This window comes from Amblyraja radiata, chromosome 31, assembly GCF_010909765.2.
Source record: "Amblyraja radiata isolate CabotCenter1 chromosome 31, sAmbRad1.1.pri, whole genome shotgun sequence".
Classification (NCBI taxonomy): Eukaryota; Metazoa; Chordata; class Chondrichthyes; order Rajiformes; family Rajidae; genus Amblyraja; species Amblyraja radiata.
Window position 1 is genome coordinate 29,137,933 of NC_045986.1, and position 20,460 is coordinate 29,158,392.

General features: G+C 43.2%; 1 protein-coding gene across 2 annotated transcripts; it reads left to right on the forward strand.

The window, feature by feature from the left end:
- The first annotated feature begins 222 nt into the window (after positions 1 to 222).
- On the forward strand, positions 223 to 16,018 carry szrd1 (SUZ RNA binding domain containing 1). 2 transcript variants are annotated; one of them, XM_033048381.1, is made up of 4 exons: positions 223 to 361; positions 4,223 to 4,272; positions 8,941 to 9,189; positions 10,248 to 16,018. In XM_033048381.1, the coding sequence occupies exons 1-4, from the start codon at positions 311 to 313 to the stop codon at positions 10,348 to 10,350; spliced, it is 453 nt and encodes a 150-aa protein (XP_032904272.1). In that variant the 5' UTR covers positions 223 to 310; the 3' UTR covers positions 10,351 to 16,018. The 2 variants fall into 2 exon arrangements, with proteins under 2 accessions (XP_032904272.1, XP_032904273.1); XM_033048382.1 differs by lacking the exon at positions 223 to 361 and adding an exon at positions 643 to 823.
- The last annotated feature ends 4,442 nt before the right edge of the window (positions 16,019 to 20,460 follow it).

The window sequence follows — 20,460 nt, forward strand, 5'->3', positions numbered from 1 at the left end:
GTGAGGCGGGCACGACTGCGCATGCGGGAGACCGCCGGCTTTTTTAATCCCCGCCCCCTCAACGTCATGGGAGTTCACTAGCTCCGCCCCTTCACGTTGAGGCGGGCACGACTGCGCATGCGGGAGACCCCGGCCCCTCCCGCCATTACGTCACGGCCCGCTGAGCTAAGACGCGACTGCGCATGCGGGAGATCCCCGGGCACCTGGGCGGCACTTTGGCGCCGTCTGCGCCTGCGTGCGGGTGGGAGGGAGGGAGCCGGCGCATGCGCTGTTCGGCCGGCGGCGGGGCCCAGGGAGGTGAGCGGCTAAAATGGAAGATGAGGAAATCGCGGATAATTGGGAGGAAGCGGCCGACAGCGGGGTAAGCAGCGTGGGGCTGGCACGGCACGGGGCGGGAGGCCAGGCCACGGGGAGACCGCGGCTCCAGCTCCCCTCTCCCCTCCCTCTGTGGAGGCGGTTAAACTACGGGGCGAGGGCCAGGAGTTGGGCAGGAGCGGCGTGTCTGTGTGCAACAGTTAAAAGGGTCGGGGCCATGAGTGTGGGGAGGCCCGGCCCAGCGGGCAGGCAGCGGTGTGGAGGAGGTAGAGGAGTGAGGGGGGGGAGAGAGGAGTAAAGGAGTGAGGGGAGGGCGAGGGAGGGAAGGAGCAAAGCCCCAAGGCCTGGACACAGGCTCGCAGTCACCGCCTTCTCACTGGAGAGCGTGTGTGTGCTGCCAACGGGAGGGAGAAGAGTAAATGCCCCGAAACCAGCATCTGCAGTTCCTTCTTACACATAACCAGAAAAGGCATTGGAAGCGAGTGAAGCGGATTCCAGGCCAATGGAGGTAATATGTAATATAATATAATGTAATTAGGCGCGCACTTTGCCGGCAACTCCCAGCACTAGACGGACACTTTCCTGGGGTAAGGTGAGGGTAGTACAATAATTCACCCCAGTTAGTATAGCTAAAATAGAAAGCCGGGCATCTCGTATGTAAATAATGGTTTAAGTTCTGCTGTTTGGGTCAGGACAGCGGTGAGTTTGGGTGTTTAAACATTGTAAACTTTATGTAATTTAGCTGATAGCAAATCGACACCTATTGCTTGAGTTCTGAAACAAATTAGCCTTTTCCACATATTCAGTGTCATGTAATAACTTTAATTTGTTTTGTAGTACAGTGCCCTCTCGTATCTTGCTGCTGAAGTCTGTGCAATTGTTCATGTCCAGAAGATATTTCAGCAGATCTTACTAATAGATAGATCAGCCATGATTGAATGGCAGAGTAGACTTGATAGGTCGAATGGCCTAATTCTGCTCCTATCATGTATGAACTAGTACCAGTGTACTTTCTAAATTGAAGAGCTTGAGTGAATGGCGAAGAGATATGAGGCAGGATGTCACACAAGTGTGGAAGTAAATGAAAAGGCTAGAAAATGAATTAGAATGAAGAGAATATATTGAGTATGACAGTGTATGTTATAACGTCATATTCAAGAACCCTGGACATTTAAGAGAATTTTCACAGGTGAAATATTTTTACACCAGACCGTTTGGGACATGACAACTGGGTTCACAGGTCCTTTCAACGGCGATCATAGCATCCATTTACATCGTTTGGCAGTGTGCGCTCCTCTTCATTGATACCCTGACATCTTGACAAAGTGACCAGCTTTAAAATGGATAAAACCTACTTTAGTTTAGTTTAAAGATATAGCGTGGAAACAGGCCCTTCAGCCCACTGGGTCGGCACCGACCAGCAATCCCGCACATTAACACGATCCTACATCCACTGGGGACAATATTTACATTTGCCAAGCCAATTAACCTACTTGATTAAAGGCATTATTGATATTACTCCATTTATGTTTGAATATCAATAACTATAGTGCAAGCTTTGTGGCTTCATGGTTTCCTGCAGCACAATCCTACCGGTTGCAAGAAAAAATGGACTGGTTAGCACGCAACATAAGCTTTTCACTGTACCTCGATACACGTGATCCTAAACTCAACATGATCTATTTTGCTTGTTTGCAAGACATTCAGTTTTATTCTTTCTGTACATTGATTATTCTCATAAGGGCTCTGGAAGAGTTTGTCGTTGTATTCTCCAAGTTTTACAGAAACAATATCTGCAGAAGTTGAAGGCTGGTTATAATATAAAACAACTTAGTGAAGTTGAAAATACTTTAAAATAAATGTGGCAGTTTAAAGTTTTGGGCATTTACACCTATACTTTATTTGTTCTATCCAGAGATGCTTGCAACTTTGGCACCGATTCAAACATTTTGTGACTACAGTATTGCCTTTTTATTATAGCACATCCTTTGATTTCTTCACAGACATTGAATGGAGCATTGATCATAATAGTTTCCATAAAAATAGAACTGAAATGTCATTATAAAAAGAGAGCGAGAGCACCACTCCTTAGCCATTATTTTTCTTTTATTATTTCTCGACGTGTAAGAGAATTGATGAGAGAGCAATATTTTATTACAGTTGCAAAACGATGCATTTTATAGAATTGGGTGACTTGAAATGACTCAAAGTGCAGTGACTGCTGTTGAACACATTTGATGGATAGTTTCCATGCAGTAAGATTCTGAAATGGCTATTGGATGAATAGCTAGTCGATTTATTCTGGTGGTGTTTGATAATCGAGTGATAATAGGTGTGGATGTGGAGAGGATGTTTCCACTAGTGCAAAATTGTTCATCTCTCTCTGGCGAAAAAGTAAAACGGGGAAGGCGGCTCAATAGTGGCCTGGGATGCAGACCATCAGCTGGGCAGGGGAAGGAGGGAGAAAGCAAGGACTATCTGAAATTGGAGGTCAGTGTTCATACCACTGGGGTGTAAACTGCCCAAGCAAAATATGAGGTGCTATTCATTCATTGAAAGTCACACAGACAGACACGCACGTGTGCACGCCCACTCCACCCCCTATCCCTACCTGTATCCACCTGTTTCTTAAGATAGGGGTACAAAATGCTGGAGTGAGTCAACCGGTTAGGCTGCATCTCTGGAGAACATGGATAGGTGATGTTTTGGCTCGGGACCGGAATCATCGCCTATTCATGTTCTGCAGAGAGACTACTTGACCTGCTGATTTACTCCAGCATTTTGTGTCTTACCTTTAGTATAAACCAGCATCTGTTGTTCCTTGTATTTCCACCTAGAACTTGCTAGGCTTTGTCCTGCCCCTCCTTTCCCAGCTCCCTTCCTCCACCACAATCAGTCTGAAGAAGAGTCCTGACCCAAAATGTTACCTTTCCACATTCTCCAGAGATGCTGCCTGATCCAATGAGTTACTCCAGCATTTTGTCTTTTATTTGTAAACCACCATCTGTAATTCCTGGTTTGTTCTTTTTATTTTGTTATGTCTGGGAGCAGTGATTTAAGGGAACATTTACACCATCTGCAGAGTTGTTGATTGCAGCTCATGTGTGTGAGGGCTTGACTTCAACTGGAATGAAGCACGGTGAGGATCTTCACAGCAAACTCCATTAGGATCTTTGCTGTCCAGTCCGTGCTGTGTGAGGTTGAGAGAGAATTCTGCCAAAGATTTCCGGCAGCAGTCCGGAGATCTGCAGTATTTACCAATACCAGTAGCAAACATTCAATGGTTTTGTTGCAGCCTCCAATACCACTTTCATTTTCTGTTTTAAAATGAGTCCAAATCCCAAATGCAGCCTGAAGAATGCAACGACCAGATTCAGGAATAGCTACTTCCCCGCAGCCATCAGGCTATTAAACCTGGCTCGGACAAATTATTAATTATTATTAATAACCCATTATCTGTTATTTTCACTTTATCAGTTTATTTATTCATGTGTGTGTATATATTTATATAATGGTATATGGACACACTGATCTGTTTTGTAGTAAATGCCTACAATGTTCTGTGTGCTGAAGCAAAGCAAGAATGTCATTGTCCTATCAGGGACACATGACAATAAACTCACTTGAACACTTGAAATGGTTCTATCAAACTATTGCACAGAAGCCCACCTTTGGATGTAGGTGTGTCAATCTTGGTCACAACATAAGTGGTGGCAGTTTAAGTTAGCAGTCGCCTGTTCCTGTTCCCTTGGCTCTGTTTTCAGTTTGGTGTATTTGCTTGACTGGTTTAACATTTTTTAATATCCAGCAACTCCTTGCTTGACCGGCCATTTATGTCCATCTATTTGTGCCAGGTGTTCATTGATCATTGTTTTATTGCGCACCTGTGTTCACCCCTCTCTTGCAGGAGATCGATCGACGGCTGGAAGCAAAGCTAAAGATCCAGCAGAAGGAAAAGTAAGGACTTTTTTTTTTTAAACTTGTTCATAATTATTTATTGGCTCCCCCTCCTGGTTTGACTAGTAATCGCCTGTCTGAATATAACTTATGAAAGTGCCTGTAACAGCTTCTTTCTGCCTCGATCATTTCTTCTTAGCTGCCATAGCACTTTTATTAGGTGGACAAAATTGCTGGAGAAACCCAGCGGGTGTGGCAGCATCTATGGAGCGAAGAAAATAGGCAACGTTTCGTCCCGAAACGTTGCCTATTTCCTTCGCTCCATAGATGCTGCCGCACCCGCTGGGTTTCTCCAGCAATTTTGTCTACCTTCGATTTTTCCAGCATCTGCAGTTCCTTCTTGAACGTAGCACTTATATTAGTTTAGTTTGGAGATACAGCGCTGAAACAGGCCCTCCAGCCCACCCAGTCCGCGCCCACCAGCGATCCTCGCATACTAACACAATCCTAAACACATTCGGAACAATTTACAATTTTACCAAAGTCATTTAACCTACAAACCTCTCTACAACTTTGCAGCGTGGGAGGAAACCGAAAACCCCCCCGGAGAAAACCCACGCAGGTCACGTGTGGAATGTACAAACTCCGTACAGACAGAACCCTTGCTCAGGGTCGAACCCAGGTCTCTGGCGCTATAAGGCAGCAACTCTACTACTGTGCCATATCTTTTCTTGAACAACAATCTATTCTGCTTTTTAAGACTTGTCTAACATCTTACATTTACCCAGGCAGTAGCTAGTTCAAAGATGTAAGTGTTTTTAATCTCTGCTATGTCACTTAGAAACATAGAAAATAGGTGCAGGAGTAGGCCATTTGGCCCTTCGAGCCATTCAATATGATCATGGCTGATCATCCAACTCAGTATCCTGTACCTGCCTTCTCTCCATACCCCCTGATCTCTTTAGCCACAAGGGCCACATCTAATTCCCTCTTAAATATAGCCAATGAACTGGCCTCAACTACTTTCTGTGGCAGAGAATTCCACAGATTCACCACTCTCTGTGAAAAAAAAATCTCATCTCGGTCCTAAAAGACTTCCACATTATCCTTAAACTGTGACCCCTTGTTCTGCACTTCCCCAATATCGGGAACAATCTTCTTGCAAATAGCCTGTCCAACCCCTTAAGAACTTGGTTCTCATTTGTATTTTCTAAACTACTCTTCCTAATATTGTTTGTCTTTGCTGTTCACCAATTTAAATCCTAATCTTTGGGTGAGAAACCCAGGTTCAGTTAGTGCCATTGTCATCTGCGTGGGAAGGCTGTGTAGTTTAAGTGCTTTTCTAGAGACTTGAACATCAATGTCTTGGCTGATATATCGGTGTGTCGATGAGGGGCTGCTGCTTTGTTAGCAGTGCCATTTTGGGGAGCTGAGGCATTAAGCTGAGGTCCCCTGTCCTCAGTTGAACAGGAAAGAGAATTTCATGGCACCACTGGGTGCCAGGGATTACGGAGAGAAGGCAGGAGAATACGGTTAGGAGGGAGAGATAGATCAGCCATGATTGAATGGTGGAGTAGACTTGATGGGCTGAATGGCCTAATTCTGCTGCTATCACTTGTGGCCTTATGACCTTGCTCTAAAGAACACGTGCTCTCGTTGTGACCACTCCAATGTTTAGTCTGAAGAAGGTTCTCGACCCGAAACGTCGCCTATTTCCTTTGCTCCATAGATGCTGCCTCACCCGCTGAGTTTCTCCAACATTTTTATCTATCTCCAATGTTTATCTCTATTTGCTTTTGTGATGTTAACTATTGGTGGTCATGACACTGTATTTTGTGCAAACTTGCTCCACTCAATCGGCATTCATGTTTCTTGCATTATAACTTGACCATTCAGAAATACTTTGTCTGTAAGCTGGCTTGGGGTGTAAATTAATGTTCAATTGGTGGCACGTCACAATAGTGTTTAGGATTATTATCTGCATCATATCTTTGTCGCCGCACCTTGACTCTTCTTCCTCTGTGTGGGAAGAACTGAAAAGTTGAAGTTCCGTTGTGTGGTCACTGGAAACTTTCGTCAAGGTGATGGGATCGGGCTTAAGGGCAATGATTTTTGCTGTTGACATTTATTTTTTGAAGCTCAAATGAATGGTTGTCAAGATTTGGTGGTAAACCCCAGCTCTTGTTACCACAAGATGAAGCGATAGGAAAATCTGATTCAGGTTCTTCAATTTAGATCCTTGGGGGAAATCCACTGGGTTTTTTCTGTCTTGTGATAGTCTGATGCAAGTGTCTTGGCCTGAAACGTCACCTATTCCTTTTCCCCAGAGGTGCTGTCTGACTCGCTAAGTTACTCCAGCTTTTTGTGTCTATAGTCTGATGCAAGTTGGATATCAGCAGGTTCTGGTGGTTATCTGAATTGTGGTTTTTACGCATGCTCTTTCACTGATAAAGGTCTGTGGGCAGCGAGGGTTAATTAAATCCTTCACAAATATCTTCTTCCGTCACATCCATGTTGACATTGAGGCAAGTATCTTTTGGCCCAGTTTGAGACAGTAACGCGTCCGACATGTTTATACTGCACGTTCTAGGATTTTATGCTTTGAAGATTTGCATAGACTGTGATTAAATTATTATTTACGCTGCATTGGTGTTGTTTTTGATGTGAAGAGTTTTGTGAAACTACGTCAGTGTACAAAAGAGTTCTTACACAATCTGGCCCAGCTTTTATAGCCTTTAACCCAAAACTGCTGTTCTTTCCTACACAGAAATATCTTTGTTGAAAATCAAGTGTGTAAGAAGGAACTGCAGATGCTGGTAAAAATCGAAGGTAGACACAAAATGCTGGAGTAACTCAGCGGGTTATTCCTATAACAAATAAATTGGTAAATAAGGATACATTGGCATTGTGTGAATATATTACGATGTAGATAAAAATGCTGGAGAAACTCAACGGGTGAGGCAGCATCTATGGAGCAAAGGAATGGGTGACGTTTTGGGTCGAGACCCTTCTTCAAACTGAAGAAGGTTTTTGTCTGCCTTCGATTGTTCCAGCATCTGCAGTTCCTTCTTAAACATATATTCCGAGGGTTCTGTTGATCCCTTGGGAACCAGAAATTAAAAGAGCATTGTGTTTGGCTGCTAGATCGTTCCTTGGTGGTATAAGTGCGAGGTCAGCTAGAATGAAAGATTTGCTGCTCGACGTGTGTTTGAGTAGTGACTGTGTGGGACATTCAGAGGGACTTCCAGTTTAAATCAGGGTTGTAGATGGATGGGCTGGGGTCATTTTCTGTCTATAATCACAAAGCGAGTCACTGCAGTTTGGTTGGAGATAAAAATGTAATGGGTGTCAGCAACAGACTTGGATGAGTTTCAGAATCAGATAAACGGAGGCAGTGGTATAAATAGCAGCATTAAAATAAAATGGGAAACAGACAGTTGTAAAGAAAGCCTGGGGAGACACAAAATGCTGGAGAAACTCAGCGGGTCAAGCAGCATCTCTGGAGAGGGTTTGGGTGAAGCTGCGGGCCGAGACCCTTCTTCAGGCTCGAGAAAGCCTCCTTCTCTAAACCTCATCTTGGAGTTATTTGGTGTCACCATACCGTTCTCTTTGATTTGTATTGAGGCAACAAAAACGAGAAAGGTGGACATAGAACAAGGCTGTTCTGAATCGATGCCTCAGCCTGCCTGATTCAGCAACTCCACCTTGCCTTTGTTACCTCAAAATGTCATTTATTTAGCCAGGGTAGACAAAATTGCTGGAGAAACTCAGCGGGTGAGGCAGCATCTATGGAGCGAAGGAAATAGGCGAGACCCTTCAAGGGTATTTTGATAATAAGCATTTTGATAATAAGGGCAGTGGTGGCAGCATTGACCGGTTCTTTGCGTGTTGCGTTTGCTTTGTTACCGCAGCATTTATTTCTAGATGTGATCAAGTTGGCAGGTTCTGTTACACTTGATTCTTGATCAGCCATGGCTGCCGACGCCACCATGAATGTCAGAAGAAGGGTCTCGACCCGAAACGTCACCCATTCCTTCTTTCCTGAGATGCAGCCCGCCTGTCCCGCTGAGTTATTCCTAAGGGGTTGGCCAGGCTAGATGCAAGAAGATTGTTCCCGATGTTGGGGATGTCCAGAACAAGGGGTCACAGTTAATGATAAGGGGGAAGTCTTTTAGGACCGAGATGAGGGAAAAAAAAATTCACACAGAGTGGTGAATCTGTGAAATTCTCTGCCTCAGAAAGTAGCTGAGGCCGGTTCATTGGCTATATTTAAGAGGGAGTTAAATAGTGGCCCTTGTGGCTAAAGGGATCAGGGGATATGGAGAGAGGGCAGGTACGGGATACTGAGTTGGATGATCAGCCATGATCACATTGAATGGCCTAATCCTGCACCTATTTTCTATGTTTACGCCAGCATTGTGTGTGTGTGTGTGTCTAACTTCGGTGTAAACCAGCATCTGCAGTTCCTTCCTACGCCTGACTGCTTCCAGGCTGGATCTACAACATTCACCGCCACCACCAGCCCACACAGCTTCTTCGGATGATTCCAGGGCTGTGTGGGGTGCAGGGCGTCGCCTGCAGCCGTCAACCCTTCCCTGCGCTCCGGCCGGCCGCCCGCGGGCCGTAACTATTGCCTCCGCCGACTCTCCTGGCGCACTTGTCGCATTTCACGATGCGTTTGAACGGGGTAAATAAATCTGCATGCTTTTTGTTTTCATATTTAAACAGGAAACCGAAGCTGGCATCTAAAGTTCCCATCGTCATCCAGGACGACTTGCACCCGACGCCCTGCACCCCACAAATCCGCATCCTGAAGAGACCGACGAGTAACGGAGTGGTGAACACGCCGCTCTCTGCCACCAGGCCCCTGCCGCAGGTCAAGTCACTGGCTCAGAGAGAAGCTGAATATGCGGAGGCACGCAAGAGGATCCTCGGCAGTGCGAGTCCTGAAGAGGAGGATAAAGCCAACCCCGACAAGTAAACGGCAACCATTTAGAGCATCCCTTAGCCTGCCAGTGTCAAACTCTGCACAGTTCAGCCGTTAGTCGTATATCGTTGTTATATTGTCACTGGCAAACGCACAGTGAAAATCTTTTCTTGCAAACACTCTAGTAAAGTATTGCCATGCCCACATCCCCGATTAGCAGGTGTACAGAAATAGCTTAGTTTAAAGGTACAGCGCGGAAACAGGCCCTTCGGCCCACCAAGTCCGCAGGGAGAATATGCAAACTCCATACAGACAAGCACCCATAGTCAGGATCTAACCCGGGTCCCTGCCGCTGAGATGCAGCAACTCTACCACTGCGCCACCTCCTTCATCGTTGGGTGTAAATCATGAAACTGTCCCCCATGGAAGCACCATTACTACAACTCTTCATCACTACCTTCTCGGGGGCAATGATGGATGGGAAATAAATACTGGTCCTGTCAAAATCATGAAAATGAATGTTTAAAAATGAGTGTTTTTCAATTATCAGTCTTTACTCCATCCTCAATTATTGAACTGTTAAGATTTTACACAAATTCTGCGCTTTGTGTTTTTACTCTTAAAATTGAGAGTCTAATCTAGTTTTCTGAACCCTAGTTGTATCAGTGTACAAAAAATTAGTACCTCATTGAAACCTACAGAATAATGAAAGGCATAGATACAGTGGATGTGGATAGAATATTTCCACTGGTGGGAGAGTCAAGGACCAATGTCATAGCCTCAGTATTAAAGGGCGCTCTTTTAGAAAAGAGGTGAGGAAGAACTTCTTTAGTCAGAGGGTAGTTAATCTGTGGAACTCATTGCCACTGAGGGCTGTGGAGGCCAAGTCAGTGGATATTAAGGCAGAGATATTTAGACAAATTCTTGATTATAATGGGTGTCGAGGGTTATGGGGAGAAGGCAGGAAAATGGGATTGGGAGGCAGAGATCAGCCATGATTGAATGGCGGAGTGGACTCAATGGACCGAACGTCCTAATTCTACTCCTATAACTTGTGAAGAACAATATTAGCACTAACAACCCTAAAGTGTAAATCTTTGCTTTCCAGGCCAACCAGGATCACCCAGCTGGATGAGAACCGGCAGCAGAGCAGTATAATCCGCCAGCCCCTGGGTCCTGACGGCACACAAGGCTTCAAGCAACGCAGATAAAACGTGCGCCAGCGAGCCGCTTTGTAAAACGGAGCTCTCCATGACTGAGCGTGCAGTGTTGGACAGAGAGAACGGACTCAAGCAGAGGACCTGCTCTGCTCCTTACACTGTGATCCCCTTTGCTCCGCCCACTGTGACCTTTCTCCTCGTGCACTGTGATACCCCTGTCCCGCCCACTGTGGTTGGCACACTGCTGTGAGCTCTTCAACGAAACCATGAAGGGGAGGTTTCTTGCAATCAGACTGGCCAAGAATATATTGTGTGCCATTTCTAATCAGAAAATCTGCTCCAGCAATAATACTGTTTCAGAATGTTCAATAGTTTATCTTTTAATTTCAGAAAAGAATTTGACTATGTATTAGTGATGGGTGCTATGTTTTTTTTTCGTACTACGCTTCAAAGAATTATTTTGGTCTCTTCCCATCTGATCCATTAGTGCAGAATAGTTGCCCAAGGTTACATACCTTGCTAGGCGATTTATGTTTTTTTTTTTTTAAAAACCACCATCAGAAATGCACCCATTTTAAAAGTTATTTATTGTAGGTCGTATATGAAATAAAATGTCTTCAAAACATCTAACTAGAGAAAACGGGACAGGAAGATGAAGTGGTCCACAAACGGATTGTGGACTGCCGGCTTGGGCTGTTTGGCACAGCGAACCAGGAGATGCACTATGGGTCACGGCTTCTGTCGGTGACCTGGTTCCTGTCAGATACTTGTCCTCCCTTCAAGAGTAGGAGAGCACGTCCGTTATGTGACGGAAAACTGGTCGCAGGGTGAGGAGGGGAGGGGGGGGGGGGGGGGAGTGAGGAAAAGAGAGTAGCTCTAACAGAGGCCATGAATGTTACAATATCTCACGCCCGAGGGTGGTTAACTGATGCATCGAAATTCCAGCTGACCATTGGGTTTTAGTTTTGCATCGAAAACATATGCAATGGTGAGATTAAAATATGGCCCGCTGGAGTAGCACTGGAGGTGTCTAGTGCATTACGTTGTAGTCATGTGATCTTATTCCAACACTGCCTTATGCTCAAATTCACCAGCCATGCTTTATGTGTGTTGGTTTTTTGATACAACCTGCAGGATAGGTATAACTTGCAGTAGTAGAAAATCTTTTTCTTTTTTCTTTTAAAAAAAAGAGGATGTTATGGCACGGGCCATGCTGACAGTTAGTGCCGCTCCTATCGCCGTTCAGCGGAGGGCAGTAACGTCAGCGGAAACTGGGCAGGTCTTCAGAGGTGCTCTGTCTGAAAACCTCCCTGGTTTTGTGTGGAGGAGGAAAGCGAGAGGGACAGAAATAAATGGAAACTTTATAAGAAGGGAAATGAGATGGTTCCAATTAAAATCAATGTTCCTCGGGGAAAGTTGGAAGGCTTTGAGGTCAATTAGTGGAACCTATGGCTCTGGTACTTTGGCTCCGTTCTAGTGCTTGTGTGCAGTCTGCGCCCTGCTGTAAGACACTAAGTAAGGCAAGGCGTTGCAGTTATGGCCCATCACTAGTACATACTCTTAATGGTTTTTTTTGTTTCCAAGGCGTTGCCTTTATTTTCTACGATTTGAGGAAAACTGTTTCTAGATCCATCTAACGTTAAAAGGGCACGTGTGTGTTTTTGTTTTCCGTTGTGGCTCGCACGCAAGCTGATGCAGCCACGTGTCTCGTGTTCGCGCGCACATGTGCGCACGTGTATGTATTTGTGTATATGTACATTCTGTGTATGTGCCTGCGAACAAAAATCTGCTTTGTGTTGGGGGGGGGGGGGGAGGGAGAATGTGGACGAGATGAATGAAGTCTGGTACATTTTTCAGCCAGTGCTTCGTGGGTGGGAGGGGGGGGGGGGGGGGAAGGAAAAGAAAATGAGCTGTCTCACTCCTAAACAGCTGCTAGCGTAGTAGCCAGCCTTGCAGCGTAACAGCTATCAGTGTATTTGACTGGGGTGTCTAACTCAGCACAATTGATTTGGTCTGAGGTTGACTAGGCTTCAAATGCTACTAGTGGTCATAGTTTTAAAAACTGCAAGATTTTCGGTCCGTAGAAGTATTTTAAAGGACAATATTCAGTTATACCCGGGCAATTGTGTTAAATCCCAAACTAATATCTATATATTTTTTCCTGCATAGCTTCCTCTCAGGTTTTGGTTGTTGGTAAATCGATGAGATATTTTCGCGCACACTGACGTGTCAGTGCACTGCCTTGTTCTAAACTCTGGTATTCCTGAAATTGGCCCAATTGAAATGATTGCCTGGGACTCTCTCCATTTTGTCACTGATTATGTGGCTGAATCCCCCCCCCCCCCCACACTGGTTCTGTGAGTCAACGCACTATTTGATGTGGTATACAAGCTAGAAAGGCTTGTATAATACGTCAGCTCTCTGCAACGGCCCAAGTGTACCTGCAGTGTAAGAAAGGACTGCAGATGCTGGTAAAATCGAAGGTCGACACAAAATGCTGGTGTAACTCAGCGGGTGAGGCAGCGTCTCTGGCGAGAAGGGACGGGTAACGTTTCAGGTCGAGAACCGAAACGTCACCTGTTCCTTCTCTCCCTAGATGCTGCCTTACCCGCTGAGTTCCTCCAGCATTTTGTGTCTACCTTCAAGTGTAGGGCTGTTTTCTCCAATGGATGTTGGGTGGCCATTTTAAAGAAAGGGGGCAAAGGGGTGGATTATAATCCTGCTGCTTTCGTTTCCCGCCACCACCTAGTCAGGTAAACCTGGTGTTCATGGTTGTTTGCCAAGGGAATACAGAGAGAACCATTTTTAGAATGAGTAAATGCCCTTGTGAAAGATGAAGGTGAGTACTGGAGGGAGGGGGGGGGGGGGCAGCTGGGGAGGGGGGTGGTTTGCATTCCTCCAAAGAGGTGGAAATGGTTTTTTTTTAAAGTACGGGATCAGTTCAAGCAAGTAATATTTTTATAATTCTGACCAGGATATTTAATCAGGTGACTAGTGTTTTTAAAATCAAGCTTTGGCTTTGTTTCTTGCAGTGTTTGATCTCAAGGCCCAAGTGTTTGAAGGTAAACCAAAAAAACAAAAAGTGTACAGTGACGTGCGCGTATCCTAGATTACTTTGGAAAGCTGGCACGGGTGTGCAGAGCGGTGTGACAAAATGATGCGTGCAGGGTGTATTGTCTTTGGGGGGGGGGCATTGTGGAGGAGAAGTGTGTTTGCAAACTGGTATTGCACGGGCAAAATAAAGTGACTGAAATCTAGCTGTGAAAAGACTGGAGGATTGCATGTTCAGTTTGTCCGGGTTAGAGCTATCGCAAATGGACTTGAGCAACATTGCACGCGGCACACACCAGCAAAACCATCTGCAGATTGAATCTGATATCATAAACAAAAAATTGGGATGCAATCCTGAACAACAGCTAACATTATAATGGTCAACGGTCATCTTTGGCTCAGGAATAGGTCAGTGGGAGTGTGGTCGTAGCACAGATTAAACGATGGATTTGGGGAAAAGGATTGATATTAAAACTCCATGTGATTTCTAGTGCAATATTACATTACAGGACTCGCAATGGTTTTTGTGCCAATGTATGGGGAAAGTCCTAAATGAACCCTTTAATAAATAGTGTCCACATTGGGGCTGGCCTGTCTTGTCAAATTTGGTTCACATCTCAGATCCAGAAGTAAAATTCCACCGCTCCAATTGACTAAAACCTTGTCCACCTCTTCACTGTCCGGGACAGTGTTAATGAAATGTGGCACATGCTATGTTTAGATTTGTTGGCACAAAACCCGTCCTTGCAGCCTGCGCCGTCCAGAATTCTCGGTTGAAATATGCACCAGAAAGGGTTTCTTGTTGAAGGTTAGAGAGCTGAACAAAACAGTACGCCCAAATGGCCAGTAAAATACTTGCGGGAGATAATGAGTAGGAAAACGTTCAAGCGATCAAAGTCAGCACTACATTGTTGAGGGGAGGGGAGGGGAGATCAACTTGCAGTTAAACCCCCTGCTCACATCGCTCACCTCAAAATCAAACATTGGCTCACTTCACGAGTGCAAAAGTAGCACATCTTGTGGGAGAGACAAGGTTGGCAAACAGATGGAGGTCGAGGGAGGGAGTTGAAAACCCATGCTTTAAGAGTTGTGCACCCTTTATTCATTCATTTAAAAGTTTTCATTCGTTTTTTCAAGTGTATCTTATGCAGGGTAACATCGGTGTCTGAATAAGAAATTCTACCTTTGCGGTGTCCGATTACTGGGTTTTCTCAAGCTTTTGGAGATCAAATTTCTTTATTGAAACTTAAACATGCTTTATTTACCAAGTTGATCTGGCCTCCCGCACAGCCAGATTATTTATATACCTGCATTATGCGTGATGTAGAGTTTACTCGAGCATCTTGCTAAAGGGATTATTTCCTAAAAGAAAAAACACAAATTGTAAAGTCAGCAAAATAAGTGAAAATGGACCTAGCAAGTCGTTCATGTTGAGTATCATCATTTACGCCTGAATAATGTGACAACTGGTTTTGGAAGAGTACGGTTAAAAGGAAGAAAATGCACGAAACAGAGTTGTTAATTCACATTGTGTGAACAACTGTTAACTTCTTGTTTCCCTTTCCACAAATATTGACTGATCTGATTATTTTTTTTCCTTCCCCCCCCCCCCCAAGACATTTTCTGTTTAATTTTAAATTTCCAGCACCCACAGTTGTAATTGGGCTTTGACAAGTAAAATGAAATGCATGGGTGGAATTTTTAAGCTACTGGACACACTCTGGGATCTTCATAGTGACATAAAGGGGATTGTGTGCTGCAAATGATTAGTGTTGAGGAATTTTGAGCTACAAGAAGACATGGCAAAATCTCTGTGGCAGGTACGCTGTCCGTACTATATCCTGCAATCGGGTGGAATGTTTTCAAAAGGTGTAGGAACCTTTTGGTGACATTCATAGTTTAATAACTCCCTTATCTCATCTTTGGTAACGAAGAATAAATCACATGTCTGTCATGACATTTGTAAGAATGTAACCTGGAGCTATGCTGGACAAATCTTAGTGATTCCTAATTTTGATTTAAGTCGTATTAAAGTATCCACTTCTCATGTCACTTGTTGCCCACCCCCACCCCAACCACCACCTCTGCAATTGTCAATAAACATGGCATTGTTTGGCTCACTAGGATAATGCAACTCTTGGAAAAGTGTATTTGGAAGAGTTATACTGCCGCATTTATTTGTCTTTTTTAAACACGGCAAAGAATGCTGTAGCCTGGAATTTGAATAGAATTGCCCTGCGTAACATAGCTATAGGTCTCACAGTGCACGTTAGAATGGCTAGTGAGAATATCAAATCTGTCTATATTGAATGAACACAGGATGATTACTAAATCAGGATCTGGATTTGTTAGAATTGTCCACTTGTTATTTTACCAGCAGGTCAAGTAGAAGTTACCTTCGTTACACTGAATGTGATTTATGCTTCCAACTAGTAAGCCAGCACAAGTTCCTCTTGCATCCCACTGCAGTGTGTCAGTTATGTGTGGCCTTGTGTAAGGTAAAGCAAGAAATGAGCCGAATGTCTCTAAGATTCTGAAGCGCTATGTTCTGACCTTGGATCATGTTGTTTTATCTGAAAGATGAAAAGGCACTTGGATTTAGTCTGACAGATTAACGGGGAAAAACTTGCCAATCACGTAAACTTGGAATATCTTTGGAGGTGTTGCAGAAGATGCATGTATAGCTGTATAAACTTGACTGTAGGAGAGAGAGAGACAAAAGGAACAATGGAATGATAAAAATTAGACTGATACAAGAGCCTGCCACTGATTCCTGTTGTTTTTTACATAAAACCCTGATAGGCTACAAAATGGCATGATTGTACACTTTCACTAGGTTCACACAATTGCTATTGTACCATCAAATATCGGGTTTTAGTTTTAAATTTCACATGGTCTAAACCAATCCCTGCCACACAATGGATTCCCTGGTGTAATGCTGCAGAGTTTCTTTAAAGCTGAGCGATTAGGCCAATGAAGTAGGTCAAACCAGAAGGGTTCAAAAGTGGTATCCTTGTTTCTAAACTTGTATGATGGGTATTTTGAGAATATGCTGCTTTATTCCAGTTGATAGTTCCTTTCCTCGTCACTTAAGCAGAAAACATCGTCCTTTCTAAGTCATTCCCTTTTTTCTGTTTCTGAGAACAAGACTTGTCTTGGACTTGCCCTTCCTTACCTGGTTTACTTTACGTTGATTGTTGGTTCGGTTACCAACCCTAACCATGGTTGTGAATGTTGGCAAAACTCAGTATGTCTGCAGCTTTAAACTGCTCCCACGTGGCATTTATAAGAAAAATGATATCTCTAAGCATGTTCTTTTCCTGAAGGTTTCAATGTCTCGGTAGGTACAGATGGATGTTATGCTATATGTCATGTTGATTGAGTGCTTCCCTGGTAAAGACTGTACTGCTGGTATGTTGCAAATTATGAGACTTGTAGTTGAGTCTTCAGATCTTAGATCTCAAAATTTGAGATCTTCAGATTTCCCGAACAGTCATAAACTGACAGTATACTTCTAATAGTTTAGACTAGACTAGACTAATTGGGCAGTACAATTTGAGTTCTTCAAGGGTCTCCATGAAGAAAAAGATTGACTATTATTTTGTATGGATGTGATTCACTGCATTGGTTTGTGACTTTGTTTCAACCAAACCTGGATATCTAGGAACTCCAGAATCATACGTTTGATCAATTATCTGAAAAAATATATATGTTGAGTGGGGCAAATAATCAGAAGGCCGTGGCATCATCGGATCGTGTTTCTGGGACAAACTGTTTAAGAAAGAACTACAGGCGCTGGTTAAATCAAAGGTGGACGCAAAATGCTGGAGTAACTCAGCGGGTGAGGCAGCATTTATGGAGAGAAGGAATTGCCGACGTTTCATGGTCGCCATAGACGCTGCCTCACCCGCTGGGTTACTCCAGCATTTTGTGTCTATCTCTGGGACAAACTACTGCTTTTTAAGCTTGTAAAATTGGGGGTTTTGGTGGTCTATCGGGTTGTTGCGTGCAAGAACCTAGTAGACCACCAAATCTGTGACCTTTAAAGGGTCCGACCCAGTGCCATCTTGTGAGTGATGCATACAGCTGCAAGATGCCTGTCGCTAAATGGAATTAATTTGTGATCAGCATGTTGTTGTCGGGCAAGCTGTCTATCACTGTATTGTGTCATCATTCACTGACAATGTACACAATGTAACGTATGGGATTTGGTGTTCATGGCTGCTGTTTTTCAGTTGAATTTATTATAGTTTATTTGCAGGAAGGCTGGGAAAGATGTGCAAATACTGTTTAAATTACTGTAAAACATCTGTATCAAAAATGGATGCTTTTGCTACTGCTTTCCTTTTTTAAAAATTATATTTTATCCTGCGATGTCACCTGGACTCCTTTTTAAAGCAGCATTTTCTTACAGCATTCAGCAAAAGGAAAGTTCTGGTCTGTGATCGCCGAATATGATCTGTACAACTTCTGTTTATAACTGACTGGCAAAGTTAACTATATTTTGAGTAAAATTTTATAAGTTTAGTCTCAACAGTTTGGTCTTGTCTTTGGTGTTTTTTCCCCTGACTTTGTGATTTTCTGAAAGAAACTAGTGCTGTTTATTTGATTGCAGAGTATTTTTGTGACGAATAGGACAGAGTAAAAATAAGGGAATGCAGTATCCTCTAGACCAGTGGTTCTCAACCTTTTTTCAGTGATGTACCCCCTGTGAAATATTTTTTCAGCCAAGTACCCCCTAACCAGCGCAAAATTATAGGCCTACATATATGGTCTACATTTATATTTTAAAATCTCACGTACCCCCTGGAGTGCCTTCACGTACCCCCAGGGGTACGCGTATCCCCATTTGAGAACCACTGCTCTAGACTTTCAATGAAAGTCGTATTTACTCTTTTGATGAATTCTTCACTGCATCCATTTTAGCTCCAATTCTTATTGGGTCTGAGGAGAAGGGAGAAGTAGGATTTAATTATATTTTCCAAATAAACCACTTGTAAAGTTTCCTGTAAAAGGTGTATGAAACGTTGACCTGTCTTTTAGGATGAAGGGATCAAATACAGATTTTCAAGTTTGCTCTGCCTTAAAAATGAGACTTAAAAGTAATGCACTAAAACTAATTAAAAATAGCATTTTGGTTGATCACGGCCAATTGGAAAGCTAAAATGCACAATCTTTGGTTATGTCTCCTGTGATTAGAGAATAGGTGCAGGAGTTCAGGAATGGCCAACACCGCCATTCAATGTGATCATGGCTGATCATCCTCAATCAGTACCCCGTTCCTGCCTTCTCCCCATATCCCGACTCCGCTATTTTTAAGAGCCCTATCTAGCTCTCTTGAAAGCATCCAGAGAACCTGCCTCCACCGCCGTCTGAGGCAGAGAATTCCACAGACTCACCACTCTGTGAGAAAGGTCAAAAGTTTAGTTTTACGTAATGGTGTCTGAGGGTATGGGGGGAAGGGAGGAGAATGGGGTTGAGATGGTAAGATAGATCAGCCATGATTGAATGGTAGAGTAGACTTAATGGGCCGAACGGCCTAATTCTGCTCCCATCTGTTATGAATGCAAAGGAGAACATTTATTGAGAGCCATCTGATCTTTGAGACCCAGTATTAACTTACGGTAAGCAAGGCAAGGCAAGGCAACTTTATTTATATAGCACATTTCATACACGAGGCAGACTCAAAGTGCTTCACATAAAGACGTGTCATACAATAAATGAAATAATAAAATGAAATAAAATAGAAGAACTAAAAGAAAAGAAAAGCAAAATTAAAAATGCATTATAAAAAGTGCAAAAGTTAAAAGTGCAATGTAGTTAAGATTTAGCTGAAAGCTAAAGTAAACATAAAAGTTTTCAGTCTTATTTTAAAAGTGGTCAAAGTTGAGGCAGAGAAAAACATACATCTATTGTAAAGCTTTCAAGCATTTACCATATGACCATAGTTCAGGCCTGAGCTAAACAGGTTATCATACATTATTGCAAAGACACCATAATTCTGTAGACAACTGTGTCCCATTTGCTGATACCGCTGAGATCAGCTAATCTGTTACAATATGTAGGAAGGAAATGCAGATGCTGGTTTATACCAAAGAAAGACACAAAATGCTGGAGTAATATAACGGGTCAGGCAGCATCTGCATGAGACTTTGTGGTCTATGACTTGTGATAATGACTCATCATCCGCATGCCTCTTAACTGAGCGTTTAAAATACATTTTTGCACCCTGAGTCCCTGACCATAAACATTTTTATACAATGCTGTCTTGAGATACTAATTCTGCATAGCCTGTAAAAGGTAAATGCATGAATACATATCCATAAGCTCCTATCTAAGTTTAAGAAAAGTGGGCCTTTGTTTTCAAGATAGTTGTAAAATAAATCAGGAAAATCCCAACATTAGTCGGGGAAATAAACTTCATAATTGAACCATTATCTGAAGCAATTTGACCAAAAGAAACCATACAGGTCTATTTTGAGCCTGAAGGGTCTTCAAGGTGAAACGTCCCCTATCCATGTTCTCCAGGGATGCTGCCTGACCTGTTGAGTTACTCCAGCTTGGCTTTTTTGTAAACTAGGATCATGCTGGTTTAAACCGAAGATGGACGCAAAAATACTCTGAAGAAGGGTATCAATCCGAAAAGTCACACATTCCTTCTCTCCCAGAAGGAATGTCATACGCTGAAGAAGTGTTTCGGCCCGAAACGTTGCCTATTTCCTTCGCTCCATAGATGCTGCTGCACCCGCTGAGTTTCTCCAGCTTTTTTGTGTACCTTCTCTCCCAGATGTTGCCTGTCCCGCTGAGTTACTCCATATAAACATATTTTAAAATATATGTTATATATATACACATATATTATATATACACATATATTATATATACATATACACACACACACACACATATATAGTATATATACACATATACACACATATTTATATTATATATACATATACACACACATATATTATATGTACATATACACACATATATATTATATATATACACACACACATAAATAGAAACGTACACAAATATAAATACACATAAATGCACACACAGATAAAAACAAACCTCAGGGTGACCTCGTTGGGCGGGGCCTAGTCT

What these genes read in the sequence shown, in the direction of transcription:
- szrd1 (XM_033048381.1), top strand. Translation starts at nt 311, where the DNA reads ATGGAAGATGAGGAAATCGCGGATAATTGGGAGGAAGCGGCCGACAGC. An exon ending in AGGAAGCGGCCGACAGCGGG is followed by an intron (nt 362 to 4,222) that starts GTAAGCAGCGTG and finishes CCTCTCTTGCAG; the next exon opens with GAGATCGATCGACGGCTGGA. An exon ending in GATAAAGCCAACCCCGACAA is followed by an intron (nt 9,190 to 10,247) that starts GTAAACGGCAAC and finishes TTTGCTTTCCAG; the next exon opens with GCCAACCAGGATCACCCAGC.